The sequence below is a fragment of the Xyrauchen texanus genome, chromosome 12 (assembly GCF_025860055.1).
Source record: "Xyrauchen texanus isolate HMW12.3.18 chromosome 12, RBS_HiC_50CHRs, whole genome shotgun sequence".
Taxonomy (NCBI): domain Eukaryota; kingdom Metazoa; phylum Chordata; class Actinopteri; order Cypriniformes; family Catostomidae; genus Xyrauchen; species Xyrauchen texanus.
The window spans coordinates 20,267,220-20,285,631 of NC_068287.1; the positions used below are offsets into that span (position 1 = coordinate 20,267,220).

Here is an 18,412-nt window from a genome sequence, read left to right on the forward strand (position 1 = left end):
CTCCTGACCCAGTCCCTGTCCTGTGGCCTCCTCCCAGGCCTCCTGACCCAGTCCCTGTCCTGTGGCCTCCTCCCAGGCCTCCTGACCCAGTCCCTGTCCTGTGGCCTCCTCCCAGGCCTCCTGACCCAGTCCCTGTCCTGTGGCCTCCTCCCAGGCCTCCTGACCCTGTTCCCGTCCTGTGGCCTCTTCCCAGGCCCCCTGACCCAGTCCCTGTCCTGTGGCCTCTTCCCAGGCCCCCTGACCCAGTCCCTGTCCTGTGGCCTCCTCCCAGGCCCCCTGACCCAGTCCCTGTCCTGTGGCCTCCTCCCAGGCCTCCTGACCCAGTCCCTGTCCTGTGGCCTCCTCCCAGGCCTCCTGACCCAGTCCCTGTCCTGTGGCCTCCTCCCAGGCCTCCTGACCCAGTCCCTGTCCTGTGGCCTCCTCCCAGGCCTCCTGACCCTGTTCCCGTCCTGTGGCCTCCTCCCAGGCCCTCTGACCCAGTCCCTGTCCTGTGGCCTCCTCCCAGGCCTCCTGACCCAGTCCTTGTCCAGTGGCCTCCTCCCAGGTTCCCCAAACCTGTCCTTGCCCGGTGGCCAGCTCCCAGACCACCTGAACCTGTCCTTGCCCTTTGTGCCCCCTGGAACTTCCTGTCTACCCTTCGTTGCCCCCTGGACTGCCTGTCTGCCTGTTGTTGCCCCCTTGGTCTGTCTGCCCACCTCAAGCTCCCCCCCAGTCATGGACATTTTTTGTTTTGTTTTATGTCACTGTGATCGTCTGGAATCCGATCCTTGAGGGGGGGGGGGCTATGTTAGGAATTCCTTGTCTTGTTTCACTGTTGCCCTTTGTCTGCCATTTTTGTCACCTTTGCTTTCCTTAGTTTTCACTTTTGTCCCTTGTGTAGCTCCTTAGTCTCTGTGTTAGCCTTCGTGTTCACTTGTCTTTGTTTAAGAACTACACTTCCCAGAATCCTCCTGCCATCTTCACTGCCATTTTGTGTCATTGCTCACACCTGTTTATCATTTGTATTATCACTCCCTGTGTATTTAAGCCCTGCTTTTTGTTCACTCCTTGTCGTTCGTTGAATGTTGTTAGCCTGGTGTGTGTTCCCTGCCCGTGGTTTCTAGTTTTATGTTTATTTCCCCATTGAGGGTTTTCCTTTGTGTTTTGCCTGTTTGTTTATGTAATAAAGTTGAACTGCAACTGGATCCGCATCTCCTCGTCTGCCTTCGCTGCTCGTTCATAACAGAAGGGCTAATCACTTTATTTTTAAATTGCCAGTTGGCTTTAGTTTACGTCACAGCCATGAACCATAATTTAAGACTTAGATTTAAGATTTAAGGCTGGTATGTTACAGGCAGAGGGACATTCTAATGATATAGAGCATTTGATTGGACAAAAATATAAACATTTTAAATAAATATCTACTAAAGGTTAATTTTGTCAACTTTTAGGAGTACACTAGCACAGTATTTCTCAACCTTTTATGTCGTAAGTACCCCCACACAGGGCAGCAGGTAGGAATTCTTGGGCTCGGTACAAAAGGTGGTACAAACGGAGGGTACAAAGCGGACGGTAATCACATTAACATCACCCAGTCAACCACATCAACCATGCTACCCAGACGGATCGCACCGCTGCGCGCTATCTCTGTGTTTATATCAGCGTATCTCTCTGAACACATTTAGATGTGTTATACAATATGGAATAGGATTTCTGTGGGTCCCCCTCAAGACCAGGACAAAAGGGTCAGTTGTACCCCCTCATCTGCGGCCTTGCCCCCACAGCACTATTTGTAGTGCTCAAGTACCCCTTCATTGGCAGAAAAACAAAGACATCTACCAAAGGCAAAATATATTTAAAGTCATTATGAAAGTTGCCGTTTATGATGTTGCTATTCAAAGTTTCTAATGGACAAAAAACACACATACACAAATGTTTTAATTTCATTGACTCTAACATTCCCTTTAACACTAAAAGCAAATCGAATCCCCATATAAGCTTTGCTGAACATGGCCTGCCTGAGTGTAAAGCTCCAAATTCCCACAGCTACTGCATCACACACATTTGCTGGAGATAGGAAAATAGCAATAGACCTGCAGTGACAGATGTTAGGAGAGGACGGATGCACTTCTCTAGAGCTAGTTGACCACTGCTCTCTTAACAAACCCCTTCTTCCATCACATCCCATGATGCCTCAACATAGCACACATTCCTCATCCCCCACTTGTGTTTGTACCTCTGAGTGCAGAACAACTCAAATCAGAAAAGGCAAAAGGAATGAAAACAACAGTGCTTTCTGTGACTTCCAATAGTCTTTGAAACAATGCATAACAATTCATAGCAGTAAAATATTCAGTGACAAGCCACAATAAATGGATTTGTAGGGTTTCGTATGGTATGAGGGTGAAGCGATCATCTGTGTTCCGCAACTGCTTTCAGGTCCTTGAATAACGTATAACTTGCGAGTAAGGGCAGACATTGGACTTTCTCTTGCCCTCCTAGGGTAAGATGGTGCCCCCCTAGGGAGTTGGTGCCCTACGCAGACTGTGTAGTATGCGTGTAGGGAGTGGCGGTACTGATCAATAGCCTCTGAGATAAACTGAACCAACAATTTATGCAGTTGTGACTAGAAAAAAATGTAATGCCTGTGGCTTCAGTGATAGGTCGAACAGTGGGCTCTTGACTGACTTTCATGCTGTAATGAAGACTGTAATGAAGACTGTCATAGGCCCCATGTAAATCCGATTAGGTGGCTGATTGACCCGAGAGTGCCAAGACTCTGCTGAGTTGCTGATCTTTCTCCCAGCTGTGCTAAGAGCATTCAGTACATAGATCAATGCAGCCAGCCATATCTCATTACTGTAATCCTCCCTCAATAACTATATGGTGATAGTGTATTCCAATAGCTGGCAGCACTGAACAAACGCCTATATGTATAAGCCATACAATTTTATTTTAAATGAAAGACAATGGTTTAATAAACAACTTGTCTGTCACATTGTGCACAGTGCTAACTGAGGACGTCTTATGCAATTACAGTATTCATACATTAGTTAAAGAATATTCCAGGATATACAATTTTCTTCCCTGTGTTGACTGTGAAAGTGAAAATGGAGATTTATAGTAAAAAAAAAAAAAGGAATTAAATATTGATCTGTTTCTCACCCATACCTATCATATTTCTTCAGAAGACATGGATTGAATCTGTGTAGTCTTATGGATTACTTTTATGTGGCCTTTTGGAGCTTCAAAGTTCTGGTCAACATTCTAGCTCATTGTAAGGACCAACAGAGCTGAGATATTCTTCTGAAAATCTTTGTTCCCCATCTGTTGCTCAACTCGACATTGTGTCGAGTGAAATGACACTAGGGGACTTCTTTGAAGGCCTCGGTTACCTCTAAACTCGAGAACAGGCCAATAAGAAATTGGCAGACAGAATTTGCATGTCCCGCCCCCTGACATATGGGTATATAAGGAGGAAATCATGCGTCTGTCCATTCAGATTTCTTCTTCGGAGTCGAGCGGTTGTGCGATCAGTGAGCTGAGATCACTTACAGTTCAACTCTGCAGAGCTTATGCTGTTGGATCTACGGCGCATATCAGTGGCTTTCTCCTTCTCTGCACAGCAGTGCAGCTTTGCCCCTGGGCACTTCGACAGCGCTGCTAAAAGAGTTGCTTTCTCTAAAAGAGCAATACACAGCTGGCGTTGAACATCCTTTTCAGGATGCGTCTTTATAAAGATGCCATTCCGCCCCTGTGTAGTTCCTGGATGCGGTCGATTTCTCTCCGCTTCTGATGGTAATAAGAGCCTCATGTGCCTGGGCTGCGATCACATGCAGGCAGTGTTTTATTAATTTTCTTTCCTCCGAGAGAATGCCACTTCAGCCACCCCCTGCGCCACGCCTCCTTCCTACGGGATTTGGGCCGGCATGGCTGCAGATATTGGTAGTGCTTCGGGCTCTGTTTCGCCGGGTAAATCCCCACGAACCACCCACCCCCCAGCACACACGTTTGCACTCGACTGTAACTGCTGCTAACACCCCCCCCTCCCCCCCCCCCTTGAGAATTCTCCCAAGCGTTCCTGAGACGGACGACCCGGGGAAAGAGAGCTGGTAAGCAGACCACTTCATCCCCTGGTCGAGGGCAGGGAGGAGAATCTTCAGTTAAAGGTATTTTCTTTGCCGCACCCCCTTCGGGCTTTATAGTGAAAAAGAAATAAACCACACACAATTACCACGATGACTGGCTCATCCTAGCCCACTCTCGAGAGTCACTGTGCGTCAACAGGGACCAGGTGCACATGGCACCTCAGCCATCTAAGGCTTCAAGTCAACTAGGAAAAGAGAAAGCTCACCCCGGTTCAGAGCATCTCTTTTCTCGGCATGGAGTTAGACTCAGTCTCAATGACAGCGCGCCTCACCAACGAGCGCATTCAGTCGGTGCTGAAATGCCTCATCTTATTCATGTCAGGCACGGCGGTTCCTCTAAAAAAATTCCAGAGTCTCCTGGGGCATATGGCATCCTCTGCGGTGGTCGCGCCACTGAGGTTGATGCAAATGAGACTGCTTCAGCACTGGCTTCAGACTCGAGTCCAGAGATGGGCATGGTGCCGCGGCACGTACCGTGTGTTCATCCCTCCTGCCGGCCACCAGACTTTCAACCCCTGGACAGACCTATGTTTTCTGAGGACAGGAGTCCCCATTCAGCAGGTGTCCCAACGCGTTCTGGTAACCACAGATGCCTCCAAACAGGGTTGGGCTGGCAGCCACCGGCTCCTGGATGGGGCCCTGGCTGGGTTGGCACATCAACTGCCTAGAGTTGCTGGCTGTAATCCTTGCCCTGCAGAGGTTTCTCCCGCTAATATGGGGCACGCATGTCTTGATCTGATCAGACAGCACCGCTACGATAGTGTAAATTGCGCTCTCGTTATATGTCACAACTCGCCCGCCATCTCCTCCTTTGGAGCCAGCGCAGGTCGTTGCGCACCACTCACATCCCAGGCAACCTCAACACGGCAGTGGATGCGTTATCGCGACAAGGTACACTCAGCAAAGAGTGTAGCCTCCATCCCCAGTCGGTTCAGCTGATTTGGGAGCGGTTCGGAAAAGCACAGATAGACCTGTACGCTTCCCAAGAGACCTCCCAATGCCTGCTCTGGTACTCCCTAGCGGAGGCTCCCCAGACAGACGCGCTGGCACTCAGCTGGCCCCGGGACTGCACAAGTACGCATTTCCCCCAGTGAGCCTACTTGCACGGGTGCTGTGTAAGGTCATGGAGGACCAGGAAACAAGATTTCCAAAGTAAGGCTTGAATCTGGGCAGATTTAGTTTAGAAACTGTGAGTTTTATTGTACAACTAAATGGTATATTTGATGCTGAATATTTGATGTTTTGATTACAATTGTATGTTTAACTATGATCGCTGATTGCTGTTTTGATTTGTGAGATCGTCATTTATGGGGAATTGTTATTTTATTGAGTGATCTGAACTAACGATTCAATTGTGCTGTTACCAGTGTGTATCCTCAGTTAAATTGCATGTACCCCTGTTTGTTTGCTCTCTCTCACACACACTGAAATTCATCGGAGTGAGCAGCACAGCGGTTTTATGTTCGACTTATGTTCGAGGCTGGTGTTTCAAATTCTCCCACCTGTTTCGTTGAGTTCCTTTGTGTGTCTGCTCATTACCACCCGCACGTGGTATTAGCTCTGTTGCTCTGGATCTGATCAAACCATCTTTCTTTCCCTCCACATTCAAATAATCATTGGCCCAGCCCTTTACTATCTAATCCTCCATTTTTTATGTTTTGAATTCAGTTCGCCATATTGAACCTTGTACTCAATGTTGTAACCGATCCTCCATTTTGAAACTAGTTCCCCACGTTGAGTTTAGTCCGCCATTTTGTTTTCTTTGTTACCGAATCTAGACACACACCCACATACATCTATAAACTAGCATATAGCTCCACTATTTAGTTAGGACTTCCATTTTATGTTTTTGTGTTATATTCATATAGTATTGGCGGTGTTGCTGTTTGATTATAATAAATCTAGTTATATTATAGTAAGAAGTACTCCTAGTTGTTTGTTTGAATATTTGTGTTGAAGCCAGCCTCTGCCATGTGAAGAACTCCCGTATTATTCAGTACTGTTAAACTGATGTTGTTAGAAGCCAACTGTAACAAGATTATAGCAATAATTTGACTAGCTTCTTCCCTTTTTGATTATTTTGATTATTAATCAAAATACTCAACCTTCAGGGTAGAATTTTACAAGTTAAATTGTATTATTTTATTTAATTATTAATTAATAATTAATAAACATAAATTATTAGTTATATCTGAAAGTAAAACTGATCTAAACAACCAGTGCAGCTACAGCGGGGTCTTTTCCCCCTGAATGAATTGGAAAAGAACGGCTTCCCCGATGCATGTGATAGAGTTAAAGTGGCTGGGGCCATCTTAACGCTATGCGAGAATCATAGAGAGAGAAAAGGCGCGTCCTGCTCCCATGCTTGGCACGTCGCTTTGTTCCCCCCTTTGGGTTGCCGGGAACCTAAAAAGTTTATGACAATTTTATGGGCCGTTGGGGAAGGGTACGTGCAGTCTGATGCAGCCTGTCAATTTGGCACGCAACTGCCTTCCCGCACCTGCATCAGCAGTACACGTACACGGTTCAGCGCATGGCGTGATTGAATAGGGACCCTTGTATCACTTCACTCGACACAACTTTGAAGCGAGCGACAGACAAGCAACGTCTAGGTTACTGTTGTAACCTCTGTTCTCTGACGGAGGTTACAAGACGTTGTGTCCCCCTGGCCACGGCGCTGAACCAAACCACTGCTATGGCCGAACCTTATTCTCGGCTCCTCAGTGCAAAACCTTAAGGGACAGATGTATGATTCCTTTATACCCGTATGTCTTGGGAAGGGACATGCAAATTCTGTCTGCCAATTTCTCATTGGCCTGTTCTCAAGTTCAGAGGTAACCAAGGCCTTCAAAGAAGTCCCCTAGTGTCGCTTCACTCGACACAACGTCTCGTTCCCTGGAGGTTACAACAGTAACCTAGATGTTAGTGCTCAGCAGAAGAAACAAAGTCATACACATCTTAGATGGCATGAGGATGAGTAAATGTTAAGATCATTTTTATTTTTGGATGAACTATCCCTTTAATATTGTAACACAAAATCAGCTATAATATATGGATATATATATATTCTCATTCTAGAGATAATTTTATAGATAGCATATCTCATCTCACATTTGCTTTTAATGACACTATTGGTTAGGTTTAGATTGAAGGTAGGGAAATACATTTTGTTGATTTGAATCTTGATAAAGGAATAATCTTAAAAACAAACATTTTTGTAATTAAAAATTCTTGCAAGTGTTTTAAAAAATATATTTACATCTCTGCATTAAAACCCTCTGGCCTAATAGGCTTATATTCCATGTAAATTACTGTAAATGTGTTTCCCATTTGTTTTTACAAACCGAAGGATTAGTCTGTGTGGTAAAAGTCGATACAATATTTTCGTCTGTGGAAACTGACATCACGACAAAATGCATGGACATTTAATTAAAAATAACCTGGAATATTTCTTTAATGTTGGAGAAGTCTCCAAACCCCCAAAATCACCCTAGCAGCCTCTTCTGATTTTCCTATGAGGATTAAACAACCAATCTAGTGTGTCTTTGGTTTATTAGACCTAGAGAACAAGAACTGGTAGAGTTATTTTTGAAAGTAACATAACGATTACAAATTTTACTTCAGAAACCGAAGTGAGATCTGGGGCCCTTCATTTGTATCGAACAAGACAAGCTTTAGTTAAACAGTAAATAATCAATAATATATTATCAAACATAATTACATGTAGGACTAAAGACATTGTTTATATCTATTATTAGCATACTTATCTTCTATTGTGAAGATTGCTTTTTAATAATGTAAATTCAAGCGTGACACCGCATGGCACAGCTAAATTTGTTTCTAGCTGAGCGGCTAAACATTTTTTAACAACAATTGCTCTCCAAACTGCCTTTCAGCAAAATAACAGAATTATACATACTGTATATTACCCACAGTGCAGTTGTCAAACCCAATGCAAAAATTCACATGCATCACTGTTAGTATTCCTTAGACTTAAGGGTTATGGATTTTCACAACAGCATAGCACCACACAGCAATGCCCTGGTAACCATGCAAAACACCCCAGTATCATGGCAGCAAGTTTTGAAGGGTAATAACCACCTTCGGTTCTTCAGAAAATTTTAATATTTTGTATGCGCTACATATTTAATAATATTTATTAAAGATATTAAAATGTCAGGAATATAAAATAGTAAATGTGAAATTCCCCTTCATGTGTTAATTTTATCCATCTGTCACAGAGTTCTTCAATGTAACCCTTTACGCAACAACAGCTGCAGAAAATGGCAGTAGTTTATAATATGTCCAAAATCCACACACATTCCTTCCTTTAAGACTTCTGTCAGATTGGCTGAATCTCAAACCACAGGTCTGGGTATGAAGCCACGAGTGATAACATCTCCAACATTAAGGCCAGCAGAGAGACAAAGGTACGGTCTGAGGTATTGCAGCACAACACAGTTACATAACCAGGGAGATCTGTTGGCCCAATAAGGCTATGAATCCTCAACATTGTTTATGAATTAAAATAAATAGCGCTAACCTTTGTGCATACACCAATTCTATTCTGCTGAGGAACACATCGTTTGGACTTTGATATAAGACAGGCATAAGTCAACAGTTCTACTTGTCCTTTGAAGCAAATGGCCTTTGTTTCCTCTCATGGGATGTTTTTCACAACTAATAATCATCAATAAAGCAAACTAAGTCTTATATAAAGCCAGGTGTACACTGTGCAATTTTTTCTGTTCTATATGATTGTTGCTTGTCAAATTGTACAATATGACTCAAAGATGTAAACTCTTGGTTTAAAGCCAAGACAGGCTGTGCTACATCAAGTTAAAGTAAAGTGTTTAACATCAACCGGGTCATGTTCTGACATACTTGTTAACACTAAAATGGTACAAACCTAAGCAAGAATTTATCACTAATATTCTTAATGTTGTTCGCATGAAAAAGAAAATAAAGTCTGAGTGTCTGAATTCTATCGTAGCTTGGTGAAAAGGGAATTTGTCGACAGCTCATTCCTCAGAGCGAACTCGAGATAATATTTATAGTCAGTGTTTGGAGTAATCCAATGACAAAGTAATTTGTTCCTGTAATCAAATTACTTTTATTCAAAAAGTAAAGCATTACATTTTAAATTATTGTAATCAGATAACAGTTACTGACTTTCAATGAATGTAATTACTTTTAAGTACTTTATAGGGTTATGCATATTTCAAATATATTATTTATGTAGAAACATGAATTATGGCTCTGTGACGAGTCACTGTGAAGGAGAAATGTGAGGTGCTGAGTGTCTGAGGAAGAAATATAGATATTATTTAGAATTTGTTGGAAAATTATTTTAGGACAGTAGAGTACAGTAATTAGTAATGTGATAAATGTTTCAATTAAGTAATTAGTAAAGTAATCTGATTGCATTTTTTTGAGAAATAATTGGAGGGAACGAGATGTTGTGTCAAAGAAGCGACACTAGGCAGACATGGCCGCCCCCGGACATACATGTATAAAGGGAGGGAAATATGCATCTGTCCATTCGGGTTCCTGAGGAGCCGATAATGAGGTTCGGCCATAACAGTGGCTCGGTTCAGCGTCGTGGCCAGGAGGACACAACGTCTCGTTACCTCCATCAGGGAACGGAGGTTACAATAGTAACCTAGACGTTCCCGTCTGTCGCTCACTTCGATGTTGTGTCGAAGAAGCGACACTAGGGGTCTATATTTAATTACGTGTGCGCTGCTGACGCAGGTGCGGGCAGGCAGTTGCGTGCCAAAGCGACAGGCTGTGTCAGACTGAACGTACCCTTCCCCAATACCACATAAAATTGTCATAAACCTTTTAGGTTCCTGGAACCCCGAAGGGTAGAACTATAACCTCGTCAGCTCATCATGCACCACCGGGAAGAAGCTGCTGTGAATGGCGCCCAGACCCGAGGAACCAGTCATCTAGCAGTGAAGGCTGTGGGGAGGATGGAGGGTTCAAGTCCAACCCCACGCTGACGGTGGCCCGGGCAAGCATGTCGTCTCATAATGGCCGTGTCGTCCCAAGGGTGGCAGCCCAATCGAGTCTTCCGCGTCTGTGACCATCAGGAATTGAGAGAACTCGACCGCATCCAGGAACTACACAGGGGCGGAAGGGCATCTTTATAAAGACGCTTCCTGAAAAGGTCGTTCAACGCCGCTGTGTATTGCTCTTTTAGAGAAAATAAACTCTTTTAGGAAAATATTCTCTTTTAACAGCGCTGTCGAAGTGCCCAGGGGCAAAGCTGCACTGTTGTGCAGAGAAGGAGAAAGCCACTGATATGCGCCAAAGATCCAACAGCATACGCTCTTGTAGAGATGATTGAACAGTCAGTGAATACAGCTCACTGATCACACAACCGCTCGGCTCTGAAGGAAAAATATGAATGGACAGACAGTCTTTCCCTCCCTTTTTTTTTCAGTAACAATTTTGTCTTTTTGTGGGTTGACATTCTGAATAAAGCCTTTGTCAACTCACCCTTTCTTATTCTTCAGCTTGTGCAGTTTTTTTTAAATCAACCTGTAAACTCAACAATGTCACTCTGTGCAAAAACCTCTGTGTGTAAATTTTGGCCGTATGGTGATTTAATTTACTGTTTTGGACGACTGACATGCAGCAGAACGCTTCTCATCTGGTAGGATTGCTTAGGATTCATAACAGAGGCAATTAATAGGCAATGGGCATGTCACAAATTATCTTTTTGTCTCAAACAACCAAAAATAATGTGCACCTGGCTTAAGAATCCAAAACTAGTAGATGAGGGAATCTTTGGACCTTTCATTCTTTAAAATGAATGCAACGTAATTCTGATATGTCGATCATAATATGAAAGGAACACAAAATAAAATTTATTTTGCATATCATGTCAACAAGGTCAAAATTGTGGTGAATATTGTACAGTGTGAAATGTGGAATGTTAGCAAAAACTAATATCATGTGTGAGGGACTCCATGTTTGCACTCACCTGCTCATGGTATTCAATCCCCATACTTAAAGTGTTGATTAGGATGGCAATCATAATTCCTCGATTAAAGTATTTGCTATCCACTATGCGTATCAATCTGTCCCGAAAGTCATCCCAGTACTGAACCAATCGGTTACGCTTCTCCAGTATTTTGTGATGGGATGAACTGCTGGGTTTGAACTCAGCTCCGTGGGAGAACTCATACACCACATCCCCTTCTGACCTGGAGTAGTCTGAATCACTCAGCTCCAAGTCCATGGTTTCCAGTGCCCTAACACAATATGGGCAGCTCAAGAGCTCCAAGAGCAGAGGACTAGGCACCACACCGGCGATCTGCAGAAGCACACGACTGTGACCTACAGAGAAAAACAGTCAGTCAACAGCTACTGCGTTTCATATATTTCTATTTAGGAAACATAAACATAATTCAATAGAGTTGGAAAAACGCTAACAAGCTTGTTTTTCCAAGGTAGAGCTAATTCAGAGGGTGTCAAATGTGAGCATGAATGATGACTTCTTTTATCATTTTTGGGTGAACTTTCCCTTTAAGAGCATTACTTCATTACAAGAGGGAATTATCGTTATGTGCTACTGCACTCTCACGTATAAATCATCAAAATGATTTATTCCAGCTGTCTTATAACTCAAACATCAATAAATGTCACAATCAACTTGATGTTTATTCTCAGATAATTTGAATACATATAACTGACAATATATGTATCGGTTGTGTCCGATACATATGTTGGGTTGGGATAACTTTATGAGTTAGATTAGTCTAGTTACTATACATTTTATTTATGTTTCCATTTCCAGCCATGGTCGATAAGAAATAGGCAGTGCCCCGTGTATTGTGTTCAAGTGATTTGCCCTCACTTGATCTTGTGATCTCACAACCTCAAATAAAACGAACTCTAATCAGAGTATGTCCGTGGCAGTCCTCTTATTCTAATGTGTTTCCTAAAGATGTAATCATACACATTGGCCCACTTTAGCCTGTGGTAATGAGCTGAAGTGGAGGTGACTCAAGCAGCAATCACAAATTACTGCTGGCAGAGGCAGTGGATTTGAGGTAAACATCACATACATATGCCTGTTGACAGAAATCCTCAGTCATACTGCAAAGGCTGAAGTGGGAAAAAAACAGACTTGGATATGAAAGGCAGGCTCTAGTTATGTGTTGCTGGACAAATAGAATAATCCATCCATCCATCCATCCATCGTCAACCGCTTATCCTGTGTACAGGGTCGCGGGGGGCTGGAGCCTATCCCAGCTAACATTGGGCGAAAGGCGGGGGACACCCTGGACAGGTCGCCAGTCCATCGCAGGGCCAAATAGAATAATGCAAAAACAAATTTGCAGAATTCTGTTCATGCCTTCCAAATAAAAAACATTTTTGGGTGACCCTTTCCCCAATGATAGAGTATGATTAGATGTTCCTCTATCTGTTGTTGCAGGACTGTAAGAATTTTCAGGGCTGAAATATCATCCAGTTTGTTCTTTTGAGAGTCACAGTAACTTGTGGAGTGCTGTCTGTTGCTCTTTTCAAACCATGTTTGAATAATGATATGAGTGATGTAGCTATTACTATATATAAGAAATAAAACATGAAAAACAAGGACACTGCCTCCTTAATAGGAAAACAGAATATGTTCAAATGTAGAACAACTACATTTTTAACCAAATCAGATGAGTCCTCTTTCCCCTTCTGTCACTCACTCGACATTGTGTCGAATGTAGTGACACAAGGGGTCTTTCTTGACAGACTCACGCACCTCTGAACTTGAGAAAAGGCCAATGAGAAATCGGCAGACATAATTTGCATGTCCCGCCCCCAGACATCCGGGTATAAAGGGAAGCGAGCGTGCATCTGTCTTCATTTTACCTACACCTTAAAGATGTATGTAGCTGCTATCACGGCCCACCACGGCGCAGTGGACGGCAAGTCCTTGGGTAAGTATGACTTGATTTTCATGTTTCTTAGAGGCACAAGAGGCTGAATCCTCCCCGACCAAGCCCGTTCCCCTCCTGGGATCTCTCAGTGGTCCTCTCGGGCCTTCAGAGACCCCATTCGAGCTGCTTGACTCATGCGAACTCAAGGCCTTCTCCTTGAAGACGATGCTCCTGATAGTGCTAGCTTCAATCAAGAGGGTTGGGGGCCTACAAGTGTTCTCTGTCAGCGACACATGCCTGGAGTTCGGTCTGGCAGATACTCACGTCATCCAAAGACCGCAACCAGGCTACGTGCCCAAGGTTCCTACTGCCCCCTTCATGGACCAGGTCATGAACCTGCAAGCAAGCTGCCCAGGGAGGAGGCAGACCCAGCCTTCGTTGCTGTGTCCAGTGTGTGCTTTGCTTATCTATTAGGACCGCACGCAGAGCTTTAGATGTTCAAAGCAGCTTTTTGTCTTCTTCGGCGGACGGCGGAAAGGGAACGCTGTCTCCAAACTGAGGCTGCCCGCTGAATCATCGACACCATTTCCTTGGCCTTCCAGACTCAGGCTGTGCCCGCCCCCTTGTGGGTTCAACCACATTTGACGAGAAGTGTGGCATCCTCGTGGGCACTGGCCAACGGCTCCTCCCTAAGCAGACATCTGCAGAGCAGCGGGCTGAGCAACACACAAAACCGTTGAGAGATTCTACAATCTCAGGGTTTGAGTCGCTCTCGTCCCGTGTTTTGTCAGGTCTGAGCCAGTAGAACTCGGTAATACGGAACAGCCGAACAGTGATCCAGTGCGTGCTCTCTCTCACCCAGGTTAGCTACTAAGCTTTTGCTTCCTGGATGTTCTTCCTCCCTAGCCTTCTGAGCTGCGAATTCAGTGGAGGAATTTGTGACTAGACCCACTAAAAGCCTCAAGAGCTCTGTATTGGGGTAGAACTCCACAGGCCTAATTCCCTCTTCAGGTAACTCCCTGTGATGTATTTTCTGCGGTACGGTCCCCCTGTCGGTGGACCCGCATCTCCCTTGGGCAGTCCCTCTGCCCCCGGTCGCTGTGTTTGTAGAGCTCCTCCCTCACCAGGTAGGACCTGCCGCCGCACCACTTCCACGTGTGGCTTGACAATCTGACGTATTGGCCAAATGTTACCTCCCCCCAGTGTGGGCAGGGTGTCGGAAAAGGTCGCATTCCCCGACGCATTTCATAGTGTTAAGATAGCCCCAGCCACTTTATGCTCTATGACGAGAAACATAGATAGAGAAAAGGCCGCGGCTGGCTGGCTTGCTCCCATGATAGTCATGTTGCCTGTTCCCCCCCTTAGGGGTGCTGGGAACCTAAGGTCTGTATATGACACCTTTTTCTGGGGGCATTGGGGAGGGTTACGTGCAGCCGATACAGTTGCTTTTAGCATGCAGTAGCTTGCTTGCACCTGTGTCAGCAGTGCACAGAACACGGTCTAGTGCATGGCGTTTTTAAATGGGACCCCATGTGTCACTACATTCAACACAACGTCGAGGGAGTGACAGAAGGGGAACGTCATGGTTACTGTTGTAACATCCAGAGGCGGGACAAACAAATTCTGTCTGCCAATTTCTCATTGGCCTATTCTCAAGTTCAGTGGTACATGAGGCTTTCAAGAAACACCCCTTGAGTCACTACATTTAACACAACGTCTCGTTCCCTCCATCATGGTAATGGAGGTTACAACAGTAACCATGACGATATGTTACAGAAAATAGTTTATTTTCTCATCAAGCCAATACAGTTAGAAAAGATGCACTGAATTATGTCTTTGTAAACATTAAAAAATCTGACAGTATAAACAGCAGATTCAAAACCAAAACAAAGTTGAATTCTGCCATGTATTGCGGTTAGCATGTAGACTAATTGGCACTGACTATTCATTAACTTCCGATTGCAATAAGCAAATCACATCTTTCTTTAAAGAATAGATCAAAATATATTTAACCTTTTTAGTGTGTCTTGATTTACTTATTTCTACTTTCAATGAGTTTTAAAATGTTACATTTGCCAGTATTTCTCACTCCCCCATACTTTTGAAATGTTCTTAACAACACAGTATCAAAATCAGATTAATTATCCATTGTACTTGTCCCCTAAGAACTTAATAACATTTTAAACTCATTTGGTATTCATGTGTACAATCTGGATTTTTTTTAACAAAGAAAATGAAATGAAAATGAAAGCATTTGGGCAGCTATGGCTCAAGTTATAGAGCAGGTTGTCCGCTAATCGCTGGGTTGGCGGTTTGGTTCTCGGCCCACACAACTCCACATGTCAAAATGTCCTTGGGCAAGACACTGAACACCAAGATGCTCCCAATGGCAGGCTAGTGCCTTGCATGGCAGCTCTGCTGTCATTGGTGTTTGAATGTGTGTGAGAATGGGTGAATTTTAGAGTTTCAACTGAAGTAAAGATGGAAATGAAAAGTCCTGCTCCCACAAAACCGATCGATAGATGGTCGGACAGTGAAATTAAGGAACACATATGACGAGGGGTGTAAAGTAATGAATTACAAATACTCACATTACTGTAATTAAGTACTTTTTCTCAAGACTTGTACTTTTTTAAATAGTTTAAAAATTGTATACTTTTACTTGAGTATATTTTAAGTGCTGTAACTGTACTTTAACTGTGCAATTTTCCCACCGAATGTGTTAGCTACTTCCCTGTCATGAATTTAATTTTGTCTATCAACATGATTGGCAAGGGAGAGTCTCATGAGTCCTATCAAATCAAATCACACATAAAAAACTTGAACGGCAGCTGCAGATCTGGCATCAACTGTTAAGGATGTGGAGAATGCCTCTAGCAAAGTTTACAGCTAAACATCTCGGCCACACCTGGAAGGGCTTTTCGCAGTGAAAAAGGCCAATTGCATGATCGTGTCATGTGAATTTAATTTGCTCAAGCCAGCCATCTGCTTTAATCCTGCCTCTAATTTGAATAAACTTATCGAGGTAAATACATTTTTTCTGCTTACTAGATACTGTGTGTCTATAATGTAGCCTGTAATTTGACTATCAATCCCTGAGATTATTGGGCTGCTGTGAGAGATCAATGCAATGTTATCAATAGGGTTGGGCAATAAAATGATCAAGATGATTATCGTAAAAAAGAGAGATGTCCTCGATCAAATTTTTGAGTAGTTTTCTATATTTATGTACAGCCGTGGCCAAAAGTATTGGCAGTGACATAAATGTGGTGTTTCGCAAAGTTTTCTGCTTCAGTTGTTGTGGTGTTGATTCACATTGTTTCTAAATTATTGTGCAGAGTGATCAGATGCATTTTAACATATACATTCACATTGATTCATTTGGCAAACACTTTTATCCAAAGCGACGTGCAAAAGCGAATCATCTTAAGGAGACAGTGGTACAAAATTGCTATATTACAAAGTTTAACTAGCACCAGAATAGTATTAAAAACCTATACAAGTGCAAATTTTTTTATTTACATTTTTTTTGTTAGTGACTATTTAAGTGTTCTTGGAAAAGATGCGATTTTAAATAAAGATGCAATTTTAATTAATTGCAAAAAGCTCTATCATTCTGATTGGATTATAAGAGCAGACTGATTGCTATAAAAGGAGGGAAGAAGTGCTCCCAATCATTTTGTTCTTGTTAGCAATGGTTACCTCTAAAGAACGACATGCAGCCATCATTGATTTGCATCAAAATGGCCTCACATGCAAGGAAATGCTGCAAAGAATATTGCACCTGAAAGAACCATTTACCGGATCATCAAGAACTTCAATTGCAGTGAAGAAGGCTTCAGGACGTCCCAGATTGTCCAGCAGGTGCCAGGACTGTCTCCTCCTGAGGAGTCAGCTACGGAATCGTGTCACCACCGGTGCAGAGCTTGCTCAATATTGGAAGCAGGTTGGTGTGAGTGCATCTGCACGCAGAGTGAGGAGAAGACTTTTGGACAATGGCCAGGTGTCAAGAAGGGCAGCAAAGAAGACACTTCTCTCGAAGAAAAACATCAATGGCAGACTGAAATTCTGCAGGAAGTACAAGATTGGACAGCAGAAGACTGGTGCAAAGTTATTTTGTCTGATGAAGCCCCCTTCTGAATGTTTGGGACATCTGAAAAATCGATAGCCCGGAGAAGAAAAGGTGAACGCTACCATGAGTCCTGTGTTGTGCCAACAGTGAAGCATCCTGAGACCATCCATGTGTGGGGTAGCTTTTCATCCAAGGGAGTGGGCTCTCTCACAATTCTGCCCCAAAACACTGCCATGAATAAAGAATGGTATCAAAACTTCCTGCAAGAGCAACTTCTCCCAACAATCCAGGAGCAATTTGGTGATGATCTGTGCATTTTCCAACATGATGGAGCACCGTGTCACAAGGCAAGAGTGATAATGAAGTGGCCCGGAGATCATTACATTTAAATTTTGGATTTGTGTCTAGGCAACTCCCCTGATCTTAATCCCATAGAGAACCTGTGGTCAATCCTCAAAAGGCGAGTGGACAAGCAGAAGCCCACAAATTGTGATCAACTCCAAGCACTAATAAGGCAAGAATGGATCGCCATCAGTCAGGATTTGTCCCAGAAGCTGATGTAGTAGTAGTCCTTTATTGTCACATAGTAAACCAGTGAAATTGGCCATCGACCTGTCCATACAAACATACATATGACAAGGGGATAGACAGGACAGGAAGACAGGGAATTAGAAGAAATACAGCATGACATGAGGAGAGGAGAGGAGAAAAAAAAAAAAGGCAGCCCCCAGACTATGCTCCTTAAGAAGTACAGTGTGGGAACAGGGAAAAAAAACACCTCAGCAACATTAGCACATAATCAGTACACTCTACAACATGAACAAGACTTGCAACAGGGGAGGGATTGGGGGTGGAGGTGGCCCAGCACAGGCAAGCAGCCATCCGGACCTGCAGCCATGTTCGGCGCTGGTCACAGACCCGCCTGTCAGACTGGGGGTACAAAGCGGCGAAGGCGAGGGATAGGGTATCGGGCGGATGATTGCATATCTGTATATATGTGTAAGAGTTCATGTGTGTGTAGGCCTGGAGAGTCGCTATGCCAGCATCTAATCTAGGTGCCTCAGTCCGCAGGGTTGTCATAGCGATACACAGCAAGTTGCCATGGAGACAACCTTGATCAGGTCCCAGACATAGTCAACAATCACCAGGTGTCTGGGGAGTCGGGAAGGAACGCAGAGTGGCTCACTGCAGTGCTCTTCCGGGGAGTTGTTGTTCCAACAGCGGCCTTGGCCAAGGCCAGTGCTGGTTGAGGGCGGCCGAAACAGATAAGATTGGGATTGTTTGGTCTTAAGGAGAGTAGCCGCATTCTAATTTACACGGCTATTCTC

At 43.8% G+C, this 18,412-nt stretch overlaps 1 protein-coding gene across 2 annotated transcripts in view; it reads right to left on the reverse strand.

Moving 5' to 3' along the window:
• Positions 1-18,412, reverse strand: part of LOC127652669 (voltage-dependent T-type calcium channel subunit alpha-1H-like) — a 94,498-nt gene that overhangs the window by 44,219 nt on the left and 31,867 nt on the right. For both annotated transcript variants that reach the window (XM_052138958.1, XM_052138957.1), the window contains exon 8: positions 11,119-11,474. In XM_052138958.1, coding sequence (XP_051994918.1) covers positions 11,119-11,474 — 356 coding nt within the window. The remainder of the gene's footprint in view (positions 1-11,118; positions 11,475-18,412) is intronic.